Source organism: Gobius niger, assembly GCF_951799975.1.
Source record: "Gobius niger genome assembly, chromosome: 23".
NCBI classification, from domain to species: Eukaryota; Metazoa; Chordata; class Actinopteri; order Gobiiformes; family Gobiidae; genus Gobius; species Gobius niger.
In genome coordinates this window covers 12,340,573-12,362,825 of record NC_136874.1, presented here as the reverse complement: position 1 = coordinate 12,362,825, position 22,253 = coordinate 12,340,573, and the positions used below count along the sequence as shown (strand labels likewise).

Below are 22,253 nucleotides of genomic sequence, written 5' to 3'. Positions count from 1 at the left end.
CGTGCGTACTGGGAGGTGGACTGGTCGGGCACGGTGCAAGTGGCCGTGTCCTCCCGAAGCATCGCCAGGAAGGGAAACATCCTGGAGTGCGGCTTCGGCCTGGGCCCCGAATCCTGGAGCCTGAGCTGCTCCAGAGGCCAATACTCGGTCACACACAACGGCAAGCGAACCCTGCTGCCCTACTCCTCGTCCATCAGCGGCCGGGCGGCGGTCTACGTGGACTTTCTGGCCGGGAGGCTGTCCTTCTACGCCGTGTCCTCGGAGGAGCTGGTGCACCTGCACACCTTCAGCTGCACCTTCACACAGCCCCTCTTCCCGGGGTTCCAGCTGCTGCTCAACTCCTCTGTGGAGCTGTGTGACCTGCTGGAAGGGGAGCCGCCCTATCCTGTGTAGGATACGTCACATATAACACGCTCGACAAGTGGAAGATTCACCCAAAAAATCCAGAAATTCTTAATGGGGAACTCGTAAATCTAGTGAATGAAAGTTGTCAGAACACTGAACTCTTTGACTGCCATTGACAGAAGGAAAGGAACTTGCTCTGCGATGCATGTTCAGTAGTGGAACCAGCCACGTGCTTGAAACTGCCTCTGACAAAGGAGGTGGAAATCACCACAGCAGCAGCGGGACGGCGCTACACACTGACACAAACACTCCTCCACACGAGGCTGGTTAGCTCTATGTCGAACGGGCAACAGCGCCACACCCCCGAACATATACAATCAGGCTAGCCCAAGAGGACACTCCATGAGACAGGATCAGACTCTGATCTGACGACTATCCAGGAGACACCCCGCCTTTCAAAAAGGCCTAAAGGGACACGCTTTGACCGTCAGCGATGTGTAAATATACCAGAATGCATCGCACCAACGAAAAGTATGAAAAATTGGGCAGAGAAAGCAAAGAGAAACCAAAATGTGAAATCGGTGCCATGTATCATCCTATAGTGTCATAAAAACCGCCTCTAAGAAGAAGAAGAAGAAGAAGAAGATCTTTATTTATATAGCGCCTTTCACAGACATATAGTCACAAAGCGCTTTACATGAGACAGTCTAAGAATGTCACATATGTAAATTATACACTTTTTTTTGTGTAATTTAACAAATGTAAGTAAATGTAAAGTAAACAACTTATTGTTGGTGCTGTAGTTCTCCTAATAAAGCACTAGAGGGCGTGCAGACTCCTCCATTCTTTAAACAAACCTTCAGTCAAGAAGTTGATCTACTTTTGCATCAAAGATATGCAGGTTAGAAAACATTCAGATTCACACAGAAGAAGCACAGAGAGAAACCTCACAGCTGTTTAACCTGACACGCCTGTCTTTACACACATGTGCACCTAAAGCTCTGGAAGCACATTTCAACATCCAATGTTTAAGAGTTTGACTTTATTTGATTTTGCTTGTATTGTAACTTGACATAGTCGTGATGATGAACTAGTTTTGTCCTGCTGTTTTTCCAGTGCTCATTGGTCACATGGGAAATGAACAAAGTGAGTAAATGGTATTTTCCTTTGACGATCTTTATACACATTTCATTTTCCTGACTTCTTTTTCTTCTCAAAGGGGCATTATGGAACGAAGACGGAAGTAAATGTGTCCACGAGGCTTTGCACTTGATTTAAAGGTACACTGTGTAACATTTTGAATCCCCACTGTTGCAATTACAAAACCTGCACCTAATGAGCAGCTCGACACAGAAAGTCACAGCAGATTTGGACGAGGATAACTTGTGGAACGGCTCCAGTTTAAATCGTTGGTGTAGAGGAAGGACTTTGGGGGGTATTTGCTGCTGATTGGATCAAGCAAACCTCATATTAGCCAATCACTGCTAAGTCTCACTCACAGCAACAACAACAATTAAATCACAGAAATCCAACAAGAGATTAAAGGAAAACAATCCAAATGTACATGAAGTTATGTTTTATTTCATAATTCATTCTTACAACATGATATCGACATGAATCTTTGCTCACACAGATTTACCAACAAATGTTCTGATAAAAACATGTAGACGCAAAAAGCACAATCACTTCTAAATGTTTGTGTATTGTGTAAATGAAACAGCTTGAGCGAATATTTTGGCTTCTCAGGTCTCTTATTGTTTTATGAATGCCTGGAATATTGCAGTATTGGTTAAACATTAACTCCTATTAAAGGATATGGAGCTGGTCAGTTATGGATGAGAGCATCTTTGGAGCTGGAGGGCGGGGCCAGTGCAACTTTATCAGAGTGAAACCATTGTTTTGGGGGAATTTTCACAACAGAAAATGTTTGTAGTTGATTATAGTTTGTGAGGGATCAGGTCCAAACCAGTGTTTAGCTCGTTTGGATAATGTTCATGGCAGTTTGCACAAGTATTTATTTCCCGTCTGATGCTCATAAACTTTACACAACTGTGGGTTTATGACTTTACTGGAAGGAACTGCAGACCTTTGACCGCCAGCCTCATAGCTTTATGATTGTTCAGAGCTTTGGTCAGACAGAGCTGTGTTGTCGACTGTCTCGCTCTGACCGTCAGGCTCGTCCTGGAGTCTATAGGAGGACGGAGGACGTGGAAACATGGAGTCCAAGCGCACAGCCTCGAGGTGAGTCCACTACACTATTACAATACTCACTTCAGCAACAATAACGATGTATACAAAACACACTAATGTCAATGGTTCAGTCAGACTTCATGCTGTATTGTATTGGGACACCTGCCATGGAACATTGTGTAGAACTCGCTTGATGGTAATTATTTTTAATGGTTTAATGGTTAGTTGTTATATTGATTTTTTTTAAAAGACAAAATAACTGATGTGAAGTAATTGTAAAGTAAGAAAGGGGCAGGTATCAAAAGCTCAGTCTTATATGCTCCTTTTCCTGTATTGGCATGACAGTTTTGTTGTGGGCTGAAAACGTTTTTTTTTATTGTCACTTTGGAATTAAATAGATGAATAAAATGAAAAGAAATCATGTGAATTCTAGGGACAGCCCATTTTTAATCCATGTGGTTTTATGTGACGTTGGTCCACCCTTTGCAGCTATATCAGCTTCATTTATGTCTATGTGGACTTTTGACCATTTTATCCACACAGTTGTGAGGTGTTGGACGAGAACAACTGGCTCTAATTGTTCATGTGCGAGAATGACGCTGACATTTTGCAAAACCTTTAACTAAATTGTGGTTTCCTCAAGAACATATTGTTTGATTCATGTGTGACTAACTCTGCCTACGTTGATGATTTCGGCACTCATTATTTCCTTCTCTTCAAAAGTCAAAGTCCAAGTCAAATAAACTTGCTCTGCCTAAAAAGTAATTTCAATTCAAAGATTCAAAGATTTGATTTGTCAATTTATTTCACAATGAATCGAAATAGTTCATTCTCTCGTCCTTGTTGTGGAGCAAAGGGAGTAAAGGGTGGAAGCACAGGAGGCAGTGCTAGTTCTGTGTGCACCACATGGCCAGACTGCTCACCTCACTCCTGCAGTTTGACTCGTCTCTGTTGCTGATGAAGCCCACCACTGTTGTGTCGTCTGCAAACTCCATGAAGAGGTTTGAGTCTTTCTTTGGAGCTCAGTCATGGGTGAGCAGAGTGAACAGGAGGGGGCTCAGCACACAGCCTTGGGGACCCCCCGTGTTCAGTGTGATGGTTCTGGAGGACACGTACAGCCTGTGGTCTCCCCGTCGGAAAGTCCAGCAGCCAGTTGCACAGTGATGTGTTGATCCCCAGGTGGAGCAGTTTGTGTGTGTTGAATAAAGTCCAGAAACAACAGCATTCTAACATAAGAGTCCTTAGTTTCAAGTTGAGTGAGGGCTGTATGAAGCGCGGTGGAGATGGCATCTTCAGGTGAGCGATTGGACCAATAAGCAAACTGGTATGGGTCCAGGGTGGGAGGGAGAACAGACTTGATGTGGTCCATGATGAGCCGCTCAAAGAATTTGGAATGAGTGTTACTGGGAAGTCGTTAAAGCAGGAGGGTGGTGACTTCTTTGGTACCGGAATGGTGGTGGTTGCTTTGAGGCACGTTCGGACAACAACCCACTGCAGAGATGATTGTACTTGAACTGTCTCTGTGCTCCTCACATGATCAAAACATTCAAACATTCAAATTATTCTGAAAATGATTTTTGTTGGACTAATAACCTGATTCTTTATCTTTCAGAAGCGCACCCGTGTTCGAGTCCCTACAAAGCACTGACTCAAAGGACTTTTTTATCGACTTTAAAGGGTTGGTGAAAATTTTAATGAATCACTGGGAATCATTTATGTGTTTTTGCCCTCTAAAATATATCAGAATCAACACAAATAAAATGATATAGTGTACAGAAAGGGTCCAGGAACAAGAATATGTGAATAACCTAATTTCGACACAAATGTCAGATAGAACCTCCATCATTCTAAAGGGACAGACTGTGCTCATTATTTCCTTCTTTACTAAAGTGCTAAATTACATAAACTTGCTCTGCCTAAAAAGTAATAACTTCTTTGCCCTTCTGACTTTACGCTCCTTCAAATTGTACTGAAAATGATTGTTGTGATGCTAATAACCTGATTCTTCATCTTTCAGAGGTGCACCCGTGTACGAGTCCCTACAAAGCACTGACTCCAAGGACTTTTTCATCGACTTTAAAAGGTTGGTGAGAGTTTGAATGAATCACGCCGAGTAGACTTATGTGTTTTTGCTCATAAAAACCTCTAAAATGTACCAGAATCAGCAACAATAAAATGATGTAGTACAGAAAGGGCCCAGGGACAAGAATATGTACTTGAAGGTTAACGGATCGAACCAACTCTCGACGATCCGTCCCTTTAGAATGATGACAAAAATGTCAGATAAAACCTCATCATTCTAAGGGGACGGACTGTAGAGATTTGGTTCGAACCATTCGCCTTAAAGCTGCATTATGTAACTTTCTATGTCAAAATAGTTGACCTGTTTGTGACCTGGTGCCTTTGCTTTTCATCCCGATGGACTCTAAGACGTTCCAGAAATGTTTTTTTTTTTTAAGGTTTCTGGCAGGTTGTACTGCTGATAGAACTGTCTCCATGGTTACGAAAACATTCCATCCAGAAAACCTCCCAGAAACACACAAAAAATACCTAAAATAAAATTGATCCTGGAGCGTTCAGCGCTCATTATTTCCTTCTTTACTAAAGTGCTAAGTCACATAAACTTGCTCTGCCTAAAAGGTAATAACTGTCTCTTTGCTCCTCACATTATGCTCCTTCAAATTATTCTGAAAATGATTTTTGTTGGACTAACAAACTGATTCTTTATCTTTCAGAGGTGCACCCGTGTACGAGTCCCTACAAAGCACTGACTCCAAGGACTTTTTTATCGATTTTAAAAGGTTGGTGAGAGTTTGAATGAATCACTGGGAATAGACCTATGTGTTATTGCTCATAAAAACCTCTAAAATGTACCAGAATCTACACAAACAAAATGATATAGTACAGAAAGGGCCCAGGGACAAGAATTTGTGAATAACCTCATTTCGACAAGATGGAACCTCATCATTCTAAAGGGATGGACTGTCAAGTGTTGGTTCGGTCCGTTAACATTAAAGGTGCATTATGTAACTTTTTATGTCAAAAAAGTCTGTAAAAGTCTGTGACCTGGTGCCTTTGCTTTTCATCCCGATGGCCTCTAAGACGTTCCTGAAATGTTTTTTTTTCCCTAGGGTTTCTGGCAGGTTTTCACTGCTGATGGAACTGTCTCCATGGTTACGTAAACATTCCATCCAGAAAACCTCCCAGAAACACTTACAAAACCTGAAATAAAATTGAAATAAAATTGATCCTCGAGGCCACCAGGATGAAAAGCACCAAGCTAACCACCCATACAGCCACCGGGTCACTGAAAGGTCAAATACGCACTGATATCAACTTTTTTTCAGCCTAAAAGTTGCATAATGTACCTTTAAAAAAGTGTTCAAAAGAACTGATTTAGTCATGAACGTCTCCATAGCTTCCACAATATCACAATATATATATTGGGCCAGGAGGTGCAGTGCAGACTGTGATAATGGATATTTACATTCTATGTATGTGTATAATACATACAGTTGTGATCAGGGTCATTTTGGTTCTTTCTTTTTTCATTGTGATATAAAAAATAGCAAACTCAGTTGTTTGACCATTAAAGGCTTCACCCAACCACTAACTATGAGTGAAAAAAAAACTTGTGTTATCTTTCATACTCAAAAAAATCAAACATTCTACCATTCTGCTATAGAAATGTTTGAGCACAACTGTATCTAATGGAACACTTTATTTTTGCAGAAGTGCAGCCAGTTGTCAGTCCCTCAGAAGCAATGACTCGGAGCACATTTCCTCCAGGTTTGTGAAACATGTGAAATTGTCCATTCACAGAGAACAGAGAAGAACAATAATCCTTGTTCTTCTCTCCAGACACAGACGGAGGCAGGACCGCTCTCACTCGGAGCCCAGCTGTTTGTCTTCCAGAAGCAACGACTCCAGGCACCTTTTTGTACAGATGAAAGGGTCAGTGTCAAGAAACGTTGCACCATTCTTCTTGTATAAACTCACTGTAGAAATGTGAAATTGTCACATTATAAACATGCAGTGAATACAAATACTGATAATAAAAACTCTTCTCCAGAGACCAGAGAGGCCCACAGCGCAACACCCGACTGGAAAACATATTTAAGGTCTGTCTTTTTTGCTCTGTGTAAACATCTGTAATACCTTTACCTTTTTTCTTCTACTCTCTTAAACCAATTGGACCTCTAGTGACTGTTGAATAATCAAACACACATTGGCGAGCCTGTCTTGTGGAAAATGGCGGACAATTATTTAGATTAGAAATGAATTAATGTTAACATAATCTTAATCTGAAGTAGCCAATACTGCACTTTCAACTGTGCTGAAGTCACTACAGGACAGGTTTAGGTTTGATGGAACTATTTTCTTTTTTCCTTTTTTCTTTGTCATCCGACAATCATTATTAGCAAGTAGTTGATGATGATATTTTGGATTGGTCGTGTGACGATTGTGCCCGAATCGGCTTCAAACCAGATCTCGATTGTGAAAAGAGCTGGATCTTTTGTTTTTAGTCAGTGTTACCTTAAATTGATGTAACGGGACAGGAAAATGTGATGGTCGCATGTTAGGGTAGTAGAACTTGCTTGGAATTTTACTGCAAGAAAAGTTCAATATGGTAATAGTGCGGAGGTCCTCCTCTGATCCTTTGTTTTGTTGGTTTGTTAAAATGGATCTGTGTTCCCTCCCTGGCAGAACCTGGAGAAGACCATCTATGACTTCATGCAGAAGGAGCTGCGGACGTTCTTTGACGTCCTGAGCACAGATGACCCCGAGTGCTCTGTGCACATGTGGGACCAGGACGAGGAGTGGCAGAGGAGCAGCGAGGCCTTTCTGAAGATCACTCACTTCTTTCTGTGCAGCCTGCGGCACGAGGATCTGGCCCACAAGCTGCGAGACAGTAACTGCTCTACACTGCACATTCACAACTAACAATAACCACTGAGATAAAACTACTCCTTTTTACTTTTTACCTTTGAATTCAAGCATTTCTTGTAAATGTTCTCAGTAACCCCAGATATTAATCACACCAGACTGACTTAGTGTCAGTGAACATGACACCCGGCTCTGAGGGTCCACTGCTCTACAGTGCACCTAAACGTCCGTGTTGTCTCCCTCAGAGATACACTATCCCGGGGTTTGTCGGCGCAAACTAAAGTCCAACCTGGCGCGCAGGTGCGAGTGTGTGTATGAGGGCATCGCTAAAGCCGGACGCCCCTCCCTCCTGAACCAGATCTACACTGAGCTCCACGTCACAGAGGGAGGAGCCGCCGAGGTCAACTCTGAACACGAGCTGCGGCACCTGGACACCGCCTCCACAAGCAGCCCCGGCCCCGAAGCCGCCATCAGCCTGAAGGACGTTTTCAGCGGCCCCTCACACCTGCAGGTGCCCGTCAGGACAATGGTGACCAAGGGCGTGGCCGGTGTGGGGAAGACAATGCTGACTCAGAAGTTGAGTCTGGACTGGGCTGAAGGCAGAGCCCACCAGGACATCCAGCTGCTGTTCCCTTTCACCTTCAGAGAGCTCAATGTGCTGCGAGACACCCCGTTCAGCCTGGTGGGACTGGTGCACCACTTCTTCAGCGAAACCAAGAAGACGCGCCTCCGCTCCTTCAAGCACCTGAAGGTGCTCTTCATCCTGGACGGTCTGGACGAGAGCCGAATCCCTCTGAACTTCTCCAAGACCAAAGCACTGACAGACACTGCAGAGTGTGTCTCACTGGACGTGCTGCTGGTGAACCTTATCAGGGGAGACCTTCTTCCATCCGCACACCTCTGGATAACCACACGCCCTGCAGCGGCCAATCAGATCCCACCTGAGTTTGTCTCCATGGTTACAAAGGTGCAAGGATTCAGCAACCCACAGAAGGAGCAATACTTCAGTCAACGCTTCAGCGATGAAGCACTCGCCAGTGCCATCATCTCCCACATCAAGGCCTCCAGAAGTCTGTACACCATGTGTCATCTCCCAGTCTTCTGCTGGATCCTCTCCACTGTCCTGCTCCATGTTCTGAAGACAGGCACCATCGAACACCTCCCTCAGACCCTCACCGAGATGTACATCCACTTCCTGGTGGTGCAGACCAAACTCCGCAGCCTCAAGTATGACGGCAGAGATGAGACGGACCCTCACTGGAGCCAGGAGACCAGGAAGATGGTGCAGTCTCTGGGGAAGCTGGCCTTTGAGCAGCTGCAGAAAGGAAACCTGATCTTCTACGAGAGTGACCTGAACGAGTGTGGGCTGGACGCTGCAGCCGCCTCGTTGTACTCTGGAGTCTTCACACAGGTCTTCAAAGAGGAGTCAGGTCTGTACCAGGACAAACTCTACTGCTTTGTCCACCTCAGTGTGCAGGAGTTTCTGGCTGCTCTTCACGTGCACCAAACCTTCGTCAACTCTGGGGTCAACCTGCTCTTTCCAGAGCAAACCTCTCTGCGCTCCAAGCTTTTCGGCCACAGTTTAGAGAAGTTCTACCAGACCGCAGTGGACAAGATGTTAGAAAGCCCAGATGGACATTTAGACCTGTTTGTTCGGTTTCTCCTGGGTCTGTCGCTGCCGTCCAATCAAGACCTTCTTCAGGGTTTGGTGAAATGGAACAGCACTGGTGCTAAATGGCCTCAGAAAACAGCCGAGTACATCACGCTGAAGCTGGGGGAGAAGCTGAGTGTGGAGAGGAACATGAGCCTGTTCCACTGTCTGAATGAGCTGAAGGAGCGCCGCCTGGTGGAGCAGATCCAGCAGCACCTGAGCTCAGGACGGACCTTCACTGAGACGCTGTCTCCAGCTCTGTGGTCCGCGCTGGTCTTCATCCTGCTCTCCTCAGACCAACTGGAGGTCTTTGAGCTCAAGAGGTACTCGGCCTCAGAAGAGGCTCTGCTGGAGCTGCTGCCTGTGGTCAAGGCCTGCTCCTCTGCCCTGTGAGTGACTCGTGTTGAAGCTTTCACACCTACTTTCAGAGTCATGTCATCCCTGTCATTGTCCTCGTGTGTTTAGGCTGAGCAGCTGTGACCTGACGGAGAAGAGCTGTGAGGCTCTGTGTCTGATGTTCAGCTCTCCATCCTGTGCCGTCAGAGAGCTGGACCTCAGCTTCAACGAACTCAAGGACCAAGGCCTCAAACTTCTGGCTCTAGCCCTGAGGAGCCAACACTGTCGACTCCAACAGCTCAGGTCTGTCCCACTGTAGACTCCAACAGCTCAGGTCTATCCCACTGTCGACTCCAACAGCTCAGGTCTGTCCCACTGTCGACTCCAACAGCTCAGGTCTGTCCCACTGTAGACACCAACAGCTCAGGTCTGTCCCACTGTCGACTCCAACAGCTCAGGCCTGTCCCACTGTAGACTCCAACAGCTCAGGTCTGTCCCACTGTAGACTCCAACAGCTCAGGTCTGTCCCACTGTCGACTCCAACAGCTCAGGCCTGTCCCACTGTAGACTCCAACAGCTCAGGTCTGTCCCACTGTAGACTCCAACAGCTCAGGTCTGTCCCACTGTCGACTCCAACAGCTCAGGTCTGTCCCACTGTAGACACCAACACGGAGGCAGTGTGGTAGTACAGCGGTTAACGCTCATGTTTCACAGCTTGAAGGTCCATTTTTAGCTACCACTAAAACATGTACAATAGGCCAGGATGAATGAGAGTGTGTTTGAGAGTGCACATGGGGGACGACGGATGGAAATTACCCCAAGGCAACAATCCAGGAGTGGCTTTTTCATTAACATGCAGTTTCTGACAATAACTGCGTTTCCATCACTGGACTTTAATGCATATTTTGAACTTTTGCATAAGTAATGAGGGATGGAAACACCAAATTTTGCATTTAAAACCCTTAACTGGCATACAACTTTAGCCGCTCACTTTTTGTTTCGTTTTTTTTGCTTCTTTTTGCGAATAAGCGTTAATGCACATTTTGGAAGATGGAAACCGAACACAGGACTGTTGACAAAGCTCACCTTTTCACTGGAGAAGACAGAAGAGAAGAAGAAAAGTTATCCATCAGTCTCAGATTGTCTAGACCAAAAAATATATGCCAGATGTTCACTTCAGCTAATGCAGAGTTAGGCAACTGACAACTTACCCAGAGACGCAGGCTCTGCCCGATCTTCATTGGAAAACATAGAAAACACTCTGTTTTCATCCAGCTAGCATTAAAAGTGCTGCTACTTTTGCTTAGCTTCAGTGTGTGTCGCCTAAATGAACATTTATTTTCAAGCTAAAACAAGTTACTAATTCCGACCAGATAAATGAATGACAAAAACACAGATGCAGATGTGTTTCTCTGCTGAGTAAATGCTTTAACTGGGCCATTCAGCCGACTGCTGTAACCAGGAAACCACCGGCCAGCATTGGCAAATAGTCTTTGATGGAAACACATGTAAATTCACCTTTGTTATGCACATACTGTATATTATGCGGATTTTAGACGCACATTTTCTTTGATGGAAACGCAACTCGTGGTGTGTGAATGAGAGTGGTTACTTCATGTGAAGCACCTTGAAAGCTCAAACTTGTGACGTTTTATTTGCAGAGTTGCAGGATGTCAGATCTCGGAGGAGGGCTGTCGGTCTCTGGCCCTCGCTCTGAGCTCACGGTCCTCTCCCCTGACTCTACTGGACCTAAGCTACAATGACCCCGGCCCCTCTGGAGTCAAGCAGCTGTCAGCCCTCCAGGGGGCGCCCCACAGGAGAGTGCACACACTCAGGTACTCACTCTCTCATCATCTGCGCTCTGTCGCTCTTCTTAAAGCAATAACTCGTGTGTCTCTTCTAGACTGAAGCCCGCTGGACCTCAGTGGCTCAGACCACTCATTAAACGTGAGTACACATTCCTGCAGCAACACGCCAATCACACACTCCCCCAGATCTTGTGACATCTGATCTGAGGCATTTCAGAGTGTCCTTTTATTGTAGACAGCCTATGGCACCTGTGCAGTATTCATGGGTCTAATCAGCGTCTTGATATGCCAGACCTGTGAGGTGGGATGGGGTCTCTCGATTAAGGAGAAGTGCTCACGAACACAGATTTGTGAACAATATTGGAGAGAAATGGTTCTATTGTGTTTATACAAACACACAACCCATGAAAAATGGGAGCTAAAACAAGAGCGAACGTGGCAACGCACTGGCTAATGCTAAAGTGGCTAGTGCTTAGGTCGGCAGAACCTTATACTTTAAATACAGCAAAAAATGTATTTTTTACAAGGAGAGAATCACCTTTGCTGTCCTTGTCACCTTTAGAGTAGAGTCAGAACTCTGGTAGAATCAGTCAAACAGCTGTAATCTCAGCTAAAATACGTCCTTTCCTTTATGTATATTAAGTAGCCATGTGCTCTGGGTGAGACTCAGCCCTTCAACATAATTCAATAGAACTGGAAAGGCCTTTAGATGCCACTGGACTAAAATATCATGTGTCACACATGAGAGTTACAATCCTGCATCTGCTGCTACTGCTGTGGTGTTTACAGGGGCTTAAAACTCTGGGTAATACTTCCTGTTTTTGTCCTTCCGGTGTCTCTCCCGTGTTTGCGTATGAGCAAACTTGAGTCATCATTAACCTTGCATATATTTCAGACGTGAGGTATTGATTTGATTTAAAAAGTCTAATTTCTAAGTGCTCGGGACGTTTTTGGCAAATAACTGTTCTATGATTTTGAAATTAACAGACTCCAAGGACTCAATTACTTCCACTACTAAAGTTCTGTCCTGTGTTCTGCCCTCCCCTCAGATTTCACTCCGCTCACCTTGAACTCCAACACCGCATACCGCTTCCTCCACATCTCTGAGGGCTCCAGGAGGGCCTCTCACGTGCAGGAGGACCAGGCCTACCTGGAGCACGACGACCGCTTCGACTTCTGCCCCCAGCTGCTGTGCTCCCCCGGGCTGAGCGGCCGTGCGTACTGGGAGGTGGACTGGTCGGGCACGGTGCAAGTGGCCGTGTCCTCCCGAAGCATCGCCAGGAAGGGCAACAGCGTGGAGTGCGGCTTCGGCCTGGGCCCCGAATCCTGGAGCCTGAGCTGCTCCAGAGGCCAATACTCGGTCACACACAACGGCAAGCGAACCCTGCTGCCCTACTCCTCGTCCATCAGCGGCCGGGCGGCGGTCTACGTGGACTTTCTGGCCGGGAGGCTTTCCTTCTACGCCGTGTCCTCGGAGGAGCTGGTGCACCTCCACACCTTCAGCTGCACCTTCACACAGCCCCTCTTCCCGGGGTTCCAGCTGCTGCTCAACTCCTCTGTGGAGCTGTGTGACCTGCTGGAAGGGGAGCCGCCCTATCCTGTGTAGGCCACATACAGCATTAGACACTCCTGAAGAACTCTACGCCGATCAGAGAACAGAGAAGACTCCATCAGACAGACAACAGATCAGTTTGTGGAAGCGGCCGAGGACCACATGGACGACAATCCAGGAGATACGCGTTCAGTTTCAAAAAGACCTAAAGGGACACGCTATGACTGTCAGCGATGTGTTGTCCCATTACATGTGGGGAAATGTAATACAATGCATCACACCAACGCAGAGTTAATTTCGTCGACTAAAATATTTAGTCTTAATTTTAGTCAAAGTGTTATTTTTGACGACTAAAACTGGACTAAAACTAAATTAGAAGTTTTTCATGAGACTAAAACTATGACTAAAATGTCCAGATATTTTAGTCTAAAATACTAAAATAAGACTAAATAAAAATGAAAAGGAGACTAAAATCATCCAAACTTCTACTGAGAGTCTGAAAAAGCCTCAGATCATGTAAATCCTCTGTTAAAGGATCAGCTCTGAGCTTTGTTCATGTGGAGCAGCTCCATGAAGCAGAGGAACCAGATTAAATATGATTATAATACATATTATAAAAGCAAAGCCGACTAAATTAGTCTTAAATTTAGTCGACTAAATTGACATGCAATTTTAGTCGACTAAAACTAGACTGAAAAGATTTTTTTGACTAAATCTCGACTAAAATAAGACTAAGACTAAAACTAAAATAAAATATGTTGTCAAAATTAACACTGCACCGACGAAAAGTATGCAAAATTGGGCAGAGAAAGCAAAATGAAAACCAAAATGAGAAACGGGTGCCTGTGTAGCTGCAATATTTTTTTCAGATTTGTTAAATGTCTTTTACAGTTAAATGTTTGAAAGCGTTTGGATAATAGAGTGTGTAATGAAGCTAAAGTTCAGCCTTGATGGGCCTGTAGTGGATCTGGGCCTGGACCTCTGTCCTCTACAAAACACAATGACTCATGCTGTATATGATGCTTTCAGCGCTGGTTATTGACAGACTGAATGGTTCCAGAGTTCATGAATGTATCTGAATGTAAATATAATCTGTGTTAATTTCTTTTTTTTTTTTATACTACATTCGTGTTCATTTTTTAGCGTGTCAACAGAATCAAGTCTGTGAACTGTAAAGCAAATAAAAATCCCATCATCTTTGACTGTTTGTTTTTATAGTCACTTATTGCTGACAGTGTTATACAAAATGGAAATTGAAAGCTACTTAAAAGTTCAATATCTTGCTTTATTCGGGCTTTAACAACCGCTTTGCAAACTTTAGCCTGGATACTTTTATAACTTAAAGCCACACTGCGGAACATTTCAACCAATTTTTTTATTCATGAGATATATTTTAGTGTTGAACAATACCTTAAAGGTCCTATATCATGCAAAATCAACTTTTTAGAGCTTTTAGCCATGTTGTTATGCTATTTCCTCATCAAAAACACCCCCAGAGTGGTTTGTGGCTTCATTCACGCAGCTCTCAGCAATCTGGAAGAATCGGAAGTGCCTTACAGCGTGATTTTAATTTGTAAAACAGCTTTTTTCATTATTTCTGTCGTAAGAAAGAAACAAAGAGAAAAAAAAATGGAAAAAAAAATGTATATATTAAAAAAAAGGATGTGCCTGTGATGTTTGCGCTGCAGCTGAAGATGGAGCTCGTTATAACTGGACACACCTGTTCTTTATTCTTACCTAACGATCATGTCACGGAGAAAAAGAAGCGCGTTTGGCGACGAGGACTGAGTCTATTCAACCTTCCTAAAGAAGAGGCCACTTGAAGTTGTTTTTCTCTCCGGGATTCAGCGACTATCAGCCAAAATATTGTTTTTCTGTGACTGTCACTGATGGATGTTTGGTGAACCTTCGCCAGAACCAAAGTGGATTAACTTTTGTAACCAACGCGAGTCCCATAATGTAAACAGCGATGGACCAGAGCGGTGAGTCAATCCAAACGCGGGTTAGCTTGTGTGTTAGCATATTAGCTTGTGTGTTAGCCATTTACCAAACTGTGTTGCAGATGTCAACCCCTTATAACTGCATCGTCACTTATTGCTGTTTATTTATATTACGGTAAAGTTGTATGTGCGGAGAGAGGGGGCGGAGTTAACTGAATCGAAGCGTTGTGTCTTCCGGGTTTGAAAAATACCTCCAGAAAACACTTATATTTATCACAAAAATGAGTGCTGCATAGTGGTAGAGGTACAATCATATAAATGCCTATACTTAACTTTGGAATGGCTAAAATAGCATGATACAGATCTTTTAAAAATGACTAAACAAACCAAAATGTGTTTACTGTGAGCGGCTCAGCTCTCCTCAGACCTGACTGTAGCTTCTACTGGGGGCGGGGACGTCTCCAGCTCGTCTCCATGGAGATGTGGACTAAAGGCAGCCGCATATGAGAATGAAATAACTTAGGTGCTGATCCAAATGCATTGTTTGATCGCTCACATTCGTATCGCTGGCAACAATACAGTCCCAAATGTTACGCAGTGTGCCTTTAAACCAATGTGAGTCTGTCCCAGGTCTGTACCAGGTCTGCACCAGGGGAGGCCAAGCCACCAGTGACACTAAAACACTCTGCAGACACTTTACAAACAACAGGTCAGTGAGAACAATAGAGACTCTTTTCAGCCAGTGCATCAAAGTTAGTTTTTTCTTCAGTTTTCACCCCCCAAAAAGCACAACTTTTTAGTTTTTTTAGTTTTCTTTATAATAACCCGTCTTTTGGGAGTGACTTGGAACTTTGGGCTTTTCGTCATTTTGAACTCAACGGCCACAGAAATCGGTTTTGAGTCCCTCCCGGGGGCCGCTTTTGAATGCTTCCACTGGGATTTGCATTAGTCAAGGTGATGAGGTCACGGGACGCTCGAGGGGGTTCCCATGGCAACGGCGATTGTGCGGGGGCATTCGAGGACTCGGTGTCTGCGCGGGGCACTCGAGGACGCCGTCTCCAGGGAGAGCGGCGGAGGCACACAGACGGCAGCGGGGGGAGAGACAAAGAGCCGCCGCCGCCACCGTGCATACAAAAACCAAACAGCAGCTTTTCCAAGTGCGGCAACAGTGCTGAAGAGTCCCCCAAAAAAAAGCAGAACATGAACGTACGAATCTTGAACTGAGTCAAAAGAATCCAGATTTAAAAGGGACATGCCAAAGATTTCGCTTAGCCTCTTAACTCCCGCCTGAACTTGTTTTCTCCTGTTCTCCAAATTCTCCAAATCTAAAAGCTTCTTCATAATGGCGACAAAAAACGAGAAGAAAATGTAGATTGACAAAAATGGCAAAAATCCAGCAAAAAAGTAACAAAAATCAAGCAAAAAATGACAAAAATCAAGCAAAAAAATGGCAAAAATCCAGCAAAAAAATGGCAAAAATCCAGCAAAAAAATGACAAAAATCCAGCAAAGAAATTACAAAAATCCAGCAAAGAAATTACAAAAATCCAGCAAAAAAATGGCAAAAATCCAGCAAAAAAGTGACAAAAATCCAGCAAAGAAATTACAAAAATCCAGCAAAAAGCGACAAAAATCCACCAAAGAAATTACAAAAATCCAGCAAAAAATCACAAAAATCCAGCAAAAAAATGACAAAAATCCAGCAAAAAAAAGACAAAAATCCAGCAAAAAAAAGACAAAAATCCAGCAAAAAAGTGACAAAAGAGCAGCAAAAAATGTGACAAAAAAGTGACCAAAATCCAGCAAAAAATGTGACAAAAATGCATCAAAAAAGTAACAAAAACACATAAGGGAAATAAAAAGTGACGACAATGGCAAAGAGGAGAGAATGCATTTGGTTTTGGCGGGTGGTGGTTAAAGTAGTTTTGAGTGTTTCTCTTCACTTTGGTCATTTCTTCTTCTTGTGGGGAACGCGTACATTTGCATTTCAGAGATTTTCTTGCATAATATATAGGACCAGGAAGTGCCCTTTGCATTTTCAAAAACGAGGCCTTCACCAGACCCCTTCTGAGCCGATCTGCACTCGATCTGCCTTTATTATTGTGCCATTGATTTCTCAGCATGCCGTTATAGCAAATAAAAGAAAAAGAAATAGAAACGCTTCGGCTTGGAAAACATGTAGAATTCCCTCTGCAGCCTGTGGAGGGCGCTAGGCTTCACAATGACATGCAAACCACCACAGTCCTTGCTGAAAAAGTGTATTTTCCATACACAGATTGTTGACGCGGCCATGCTAACAAGCTTTTATGAATGAGCAGCCGCCATTTATTGTCCGATTGCACACCGGTGTGTAGCCCCGCCCACACCAAAAAGTAGGTCAATTATTTGGAACACAACAAGTCAACATCCCCACTTGTTTCCTAAATTGACACGGGTACAACATCATATAATGCAACATCTTTTTCCATAATACAAAATTCAAATACCAAACAGAAATGTTCGGTTATCCATTCTTACTTTCGTAACAGGTTTTGTAAAAATGTCTGCCACCATTGCATTTGAAATTAACAGTTATTTTGCTATCATTGAGTACGGATCGTACAAAATGATACCAAATATCAATGTGCTTGCACCGTTGGCGACAAACCGGGTTCTTAGAAAGGGCAATAGCAATATTATTTTTAGTATGAAATCAATACTTTTGACCATGAGCTTAAAAAACGACGGACCCGACAGGGCGGAACTCTCTGAGGCGGACCCGACAGTCATGTGATGCCAATCTTAACCTATCAATGCACTCGATTGATACAGCGGGGCATGGTTGTGTCTGTTGCATCCATCCCATCGTGAGCATCCGGAATGGCAGCCTTGAGGCGCATTGAGTTGCCTTGTGTACGAAATGCGCGGTATAAAGAAAGTTGCCTTGCCTGCCTTGCCTTGCCTAATCCCCTAATGTGATGCCATAGTTTTCTAACCAATGGATAACCCTAACCCAAAGTTTACTCTGACAGCTGAACAGAGCAATCGTTTTTATAAACTGTGCCATGTAGTCAAATATAAAGAGCTAGCGATTAGCATAGAGCATGTTTTCCTTCCTGCGATCACTCCATGGTTTACTCAAGTCAAAAAAGCTTTTCTTAAATATGACGCGACACAGTTACACAAATCAATACTTTGTCTTACCTCTTAAGATAACTTCAATCATTCAGTCTGTCTGCAAAGGCCACAAAGCTTCTTAGGCTTGTTATTGTTGGCGTCGAGCTCGTAGCCACGTCGGCAGTTTGACAAGTTTGAGCTCTGTTAAAGCTACAGTTGTACGAAGTCCGAAAGTCCTTGAAGTAGTACTTGCAATCCGCCGCTTCATTTCCATTACTGGTAGTCATTTCATCGGGAGTGTACAGTGAGTCCATTACCAGAAGCAACAGTCTGTTCAGAATTTAAAAAAAGATCAGATTAAATCAGAAAGTCACCTGTAAACAAAAAAAAAAAACATTTCCCTGAATAGTTTTACGAGCTTCATACAAAGTGTGACTTTTCCAGCCGAGAGTTTGACCCCGTCCTCTCCGACAGTGACTTGGCAGTGTTCCTGCTGTGAGGCGGCACAAAGCACACGCCGGGCCCAAGAAAAGAGCGCCTTCGTTAACATGCGGGACAGGCATTCCCTCTTCAACACCCCTCACTTATACGAAGCATGCAAAACACGCAACCCAGTGTGTCACAGGGGATTCAACACACTGTCCTGCGCAACACACGAGCAAACGCACATTATATCACCCAACAGACAGACAGGTGCTTTATTGACATTCAGAATCATCCAATTGTCTACAGGAGGAGGAGAGAAGCCCAACCACAGGTACCTGGGTCTGCAGCTGGACTGGAAGAGTCACTCAGAGCCCATGTATTGCAAGGGGCAAAGCCGACTCTATTATTTAAGGAGGCTACAGTCATTCAACATCAGTCCACCCTTGATTTGATCTGTTTGACGCATGGTAGTGGCCAGTGCCCTGTTCTTTGCTGGATTCTGCTGGGAAGAAGGTTTTCATGAAGCTGATGAGAAGAGGGTGAAGAAGCTTAGATGGCCAGATCTGTGGTGGAACCAGTGCTCCCAACAGTCCAAGAGGCGGAAGGAAGGATGCTCTCAAAACTCAAGGCCTTTATGAGTAACTCCTCTCAAACCCTTTATGCCCATCCCTCCCTCATTCTGTCAGTTCATCCATCCATCAATCCATCCATCCGTCCATCTGTCCATCAATCAGTCCATCCATCCATCCATCCATCCATCAATCCGTCCATCTGTCCATCAATCAGTCCATCCATCAATCCATCCATCCATCCATCCATCCATCCATCCATCCATCCATCCATCAATCCATCAATCCATCCATCCATCCATCAGTCCATCCCTCAATTCATCCGTCCATCTGTCCATCAATCCGTCCATCCATCCATCCATCCATCCATCCATCCATCCATCCATCCATCCATCCATCCATCCATCCATCCATCCATCCATCCATCCATCCATCCATCCATCCATCAATCAATCCATCCATCCATCCATCATGAGCAGCCATAAATAAGTGCGTTGTTTTTGTCCAGCAAATTGGCGAGCGCCAGCCCTGCAATATTCAAATGATGTATGAACTTTTTACATGACAATATAAGATGACAGAAAACATGCACACAATTTACAGATTAAAAAAAGATTCTTATCAGCTCAAATCTAGGTGGCTACTTTTTAAAAATTGTTTCTTTTTCTTCTCTAAGCAATTCGGATGACAACACATTTAGGCTGCGTTCAAAGTCACATTGTAAAAGCTTGTAGTGACAGGGCAGTGGAGTGAGCAGACTCTCTCTCCTCCGATTGGCTGCTCCTCTGACTGGCAGCCCCCCCTCCCCCGCCCCCTCCTGCCCCCTGCATAAAGCCAGTGTCTCGTGGTGCCACTGCCCCAGCACCCAGAGGACCACCAGCACCACCAGCCCGAGGTAGGACTCACTGACCCCTCCGCCTCACTCCCAGCCCCGTCCAGTTATTTCTCATCGGGACGCCAGATGAGGTCACGCACACGTTTACGAAAGGATATAGGGATTATGTGATGATCATTCAGAGGCTAACATTTAGTTGGTGTCTAGATGAAGGGTTCTCAAAGGGAGGGTCGGGGCTCAAAAGTGGGTCAGAGGATCGTTTTCAGTGGATCGTGGGCCTTTGTGGAACTGTTGAATTGTTGTGAGAGTTTTTGACAGTGAAGCTCACGATCAAAGCTTAGATTGAATGATTTTGTGTTTTTCAACTCTAACATTGTCAAAATTGATAATGCTATTTAAATCAAATGCTTCGTTATTATTTGGGTCTTATTATTTGGACCGTTTCATTCAGTCGTGGAAGAAGCCAATATATTTACCTCAGAAAAAGTGTCATGTTCAAATGCTACCCAATTCAATATCAAAGTGTCCACTTTAAAATGTACTTTAGAACAACTTTAAAACAGAGACTCAGACTTTTTATGAAGATTTGTGGCGTTGTTTTCAAACTAGGGCTAAACCAGTTCAAACCTGTCCTAAACTCGGTCGAAACCGAGACTAAACCATTGAGATGTTTCTGATCAGAACAACTTCACCGACGGAGGTCACAGAGGGCGCTGTGGAAAAGGTCAAGTACTTTGACTTTTAATGTTACGGAGCACAAAGTGTAAACAGTATTCATTAAATGTACTTAAAGTAAAAGGATTTAACTTGTGCGACGTTCATCCTTGATTGATCTTCGTATTTGTTTCACTCCATTGACACATTTGTAAAGAAAGAGAAAGAAACACCCATGTTCTTGAAATGAATAAACTAACTGAGGGCCTCAATTGAGAATTTATATACCACTTCGTTTGATATCTCACTATCAATATCTCAATGGCCTTCGCAGTCCATGAGATATAAAAACAGGGTGATCACTTATTTTAGGGGTCCTCTGGTCTGAATCTGAACTAAAAACTGGTGCGTTTCTGGTCTGATATGGTCTGCAGGCTTATAGGACCCCAAACTGCACAGTTGTATATAGAATCCATCTGATTATTTACAGTTTTAAGTTGTTTCCCATCAGAAACAACTTTGATTTTTCAGAATTTCACGCATGTTTTAGCAACACCTGACCGCCCACACATGAAGGTGAGCGTGGGAAGGAGGGTCTCAGGGACGGGGGCACCGGGAAGACTGTCTACGGGGACGCTTTAGTCCCCCATTTTGGTTCTATGTGGCATTTTCTAACCATCAAAACGTGACATGCCCCGTCGCTTGTGCGTTCAGGATGACAGACCTGGAGAACGCCGTGGCCAGCATCATCGCTGTGTTCCAGAAACACTCCGAGAGAGAAGGAGACCGGCACAAGCTGAAGAAGAGCGAGCTGAAGGAGCTGCTGCACGACGAGCTGCCCGACCTCATGGGGGTAAGGAGGGGCCGTTCATGTAGTCTTCCACTCTCACGGGTCCAAGACTTTCTCAAACCCTTACGTGGACGAAGCCTTTCCTGAAATGTCTTGGCCCAAAGGGTATTCCATAGTTTTCATAGTTTTGTTTTTGTTTTATAATAGTACGTGACCATGGGGGGGTGAGGGAACACAAGAACAGTGTCTGGATGTCTTGTAACGGGCCTCTGATCATGTGTCCTCATGTGTCCCCGCAGCACGTCTCAGACCAGGCCTGTCTGGACACTCTGATGGACAGCCTGGACCAGGACGGAGACGCCCACTGTGACTTCCAGGAATTCATGACGCTGGTCTCCACGGTGACCGTCTGCTGCCACGAGTTCTTCCAGCACGAGCACGAGCACGGGCACGACAAGCACGAGCACGACGAGCACGAGCACGATGAGCACGAGCACGGGCACGAGCACGAGCACGAGCACGGGCACGAGCATGAGTAGAAAGTAGAGAGAGAGAATGCCCCTGTGGGAGAGTGTTAGGCTCTTAGTTTGGCTTTTGCTCTGCTTTTACACTCCAGCACAGTAGCAGCGTGGCAATAGAATGTGGAACTAAAAGTCGATACAAAACCTAAACCTCTCATGGGAATCACAACTTTTCCCCCTTTTTAACCGTTTTCTGGCAGACTATGAACATATTTATGACACGCCAATAAAGTCAAGCCAAAATCGGGTCCATGTAGATGTTTTTCACAGAGAATTGTCCAGTAGGAGTGAAAAAAAAAACAGCTCTTGTAGCTAACATGAGCATATGTAGCATGAAGCTAACATTATCTTTCTGGTTAGAATTGTCCATTTGTTCAAGTATTTAAGGGCTCTTTGCTCTTACTTCAAGTATAATTTGGTTTGTGGCTAATATTGCCTAGCCGCAAAACGATTTCTCACAAATGTGTCTAAAAGTGGTGACGAAATTCAATAACATGATAACATGTGTTGTGTTGGACAGTAGAGAGGCCCGTGTCAGGTTTGGAGCTAATCCTTCACAAATATGATCAGGAGATTTCTTTGCCCTCCATCTGAGACCATGACATCATCAAATTCTAGAACATGGCTGCAACCTTCTCCATGGTAGTAGGTCAT

General features: G+C 44.4%; 2 protein-coding genes across 2 annotated transcripts in view; both read left to right on the top strand.

The window, feature by feature from the left end:
* Nucleotides 1-22,253, top strand: part of LOC306981813 (major facilitator superfamily domain-containing protein 6-like) — a 116,834-nt gene that overhangs the window by 23,477 nt on the left and 71,104 nt on the right. The gene's annotated exons all lie outside the window — the stretch shown is intronic.
* On the top strand, nucleotides 20,969-21,724 carry s100b (S100 calcium binding protein, beta (neural)). Its single transcript, XM_079581806.1, has 2 exons — nucleotides 20,969-21,141; nucleotides 21,378-21,724. The coding sequence occupies exons 1-2, from the start codon at nucleotides 21,004-21,006 to the stop codon at nucleotides 21,615-21,617; spliced, it is 378 nt and encodes a 125-aa protein (XP_079437932.1). The 5' UTR covers nucleotides 20,969-21,003; the 3' UTR covers nucleotides 21,618-21,724.

Excerpts from the sequence above, each read along its gene's own strand:
- s100b (XM_079581806.1), top strand. The coding sequence starts at position 21,004 with ATGACAGACCTGGAGAACGCCGTGGCCAGCATCATCGCTGTGTTCCAG. Across the intron at positions 21,142-21,377 it reads AGCTGCCCGACCTCATGGGG|CACGTCTCAGACCAGGCCTG; the intron begins GTAAGGAGGGGC and ends GTGTCCCCGCAG.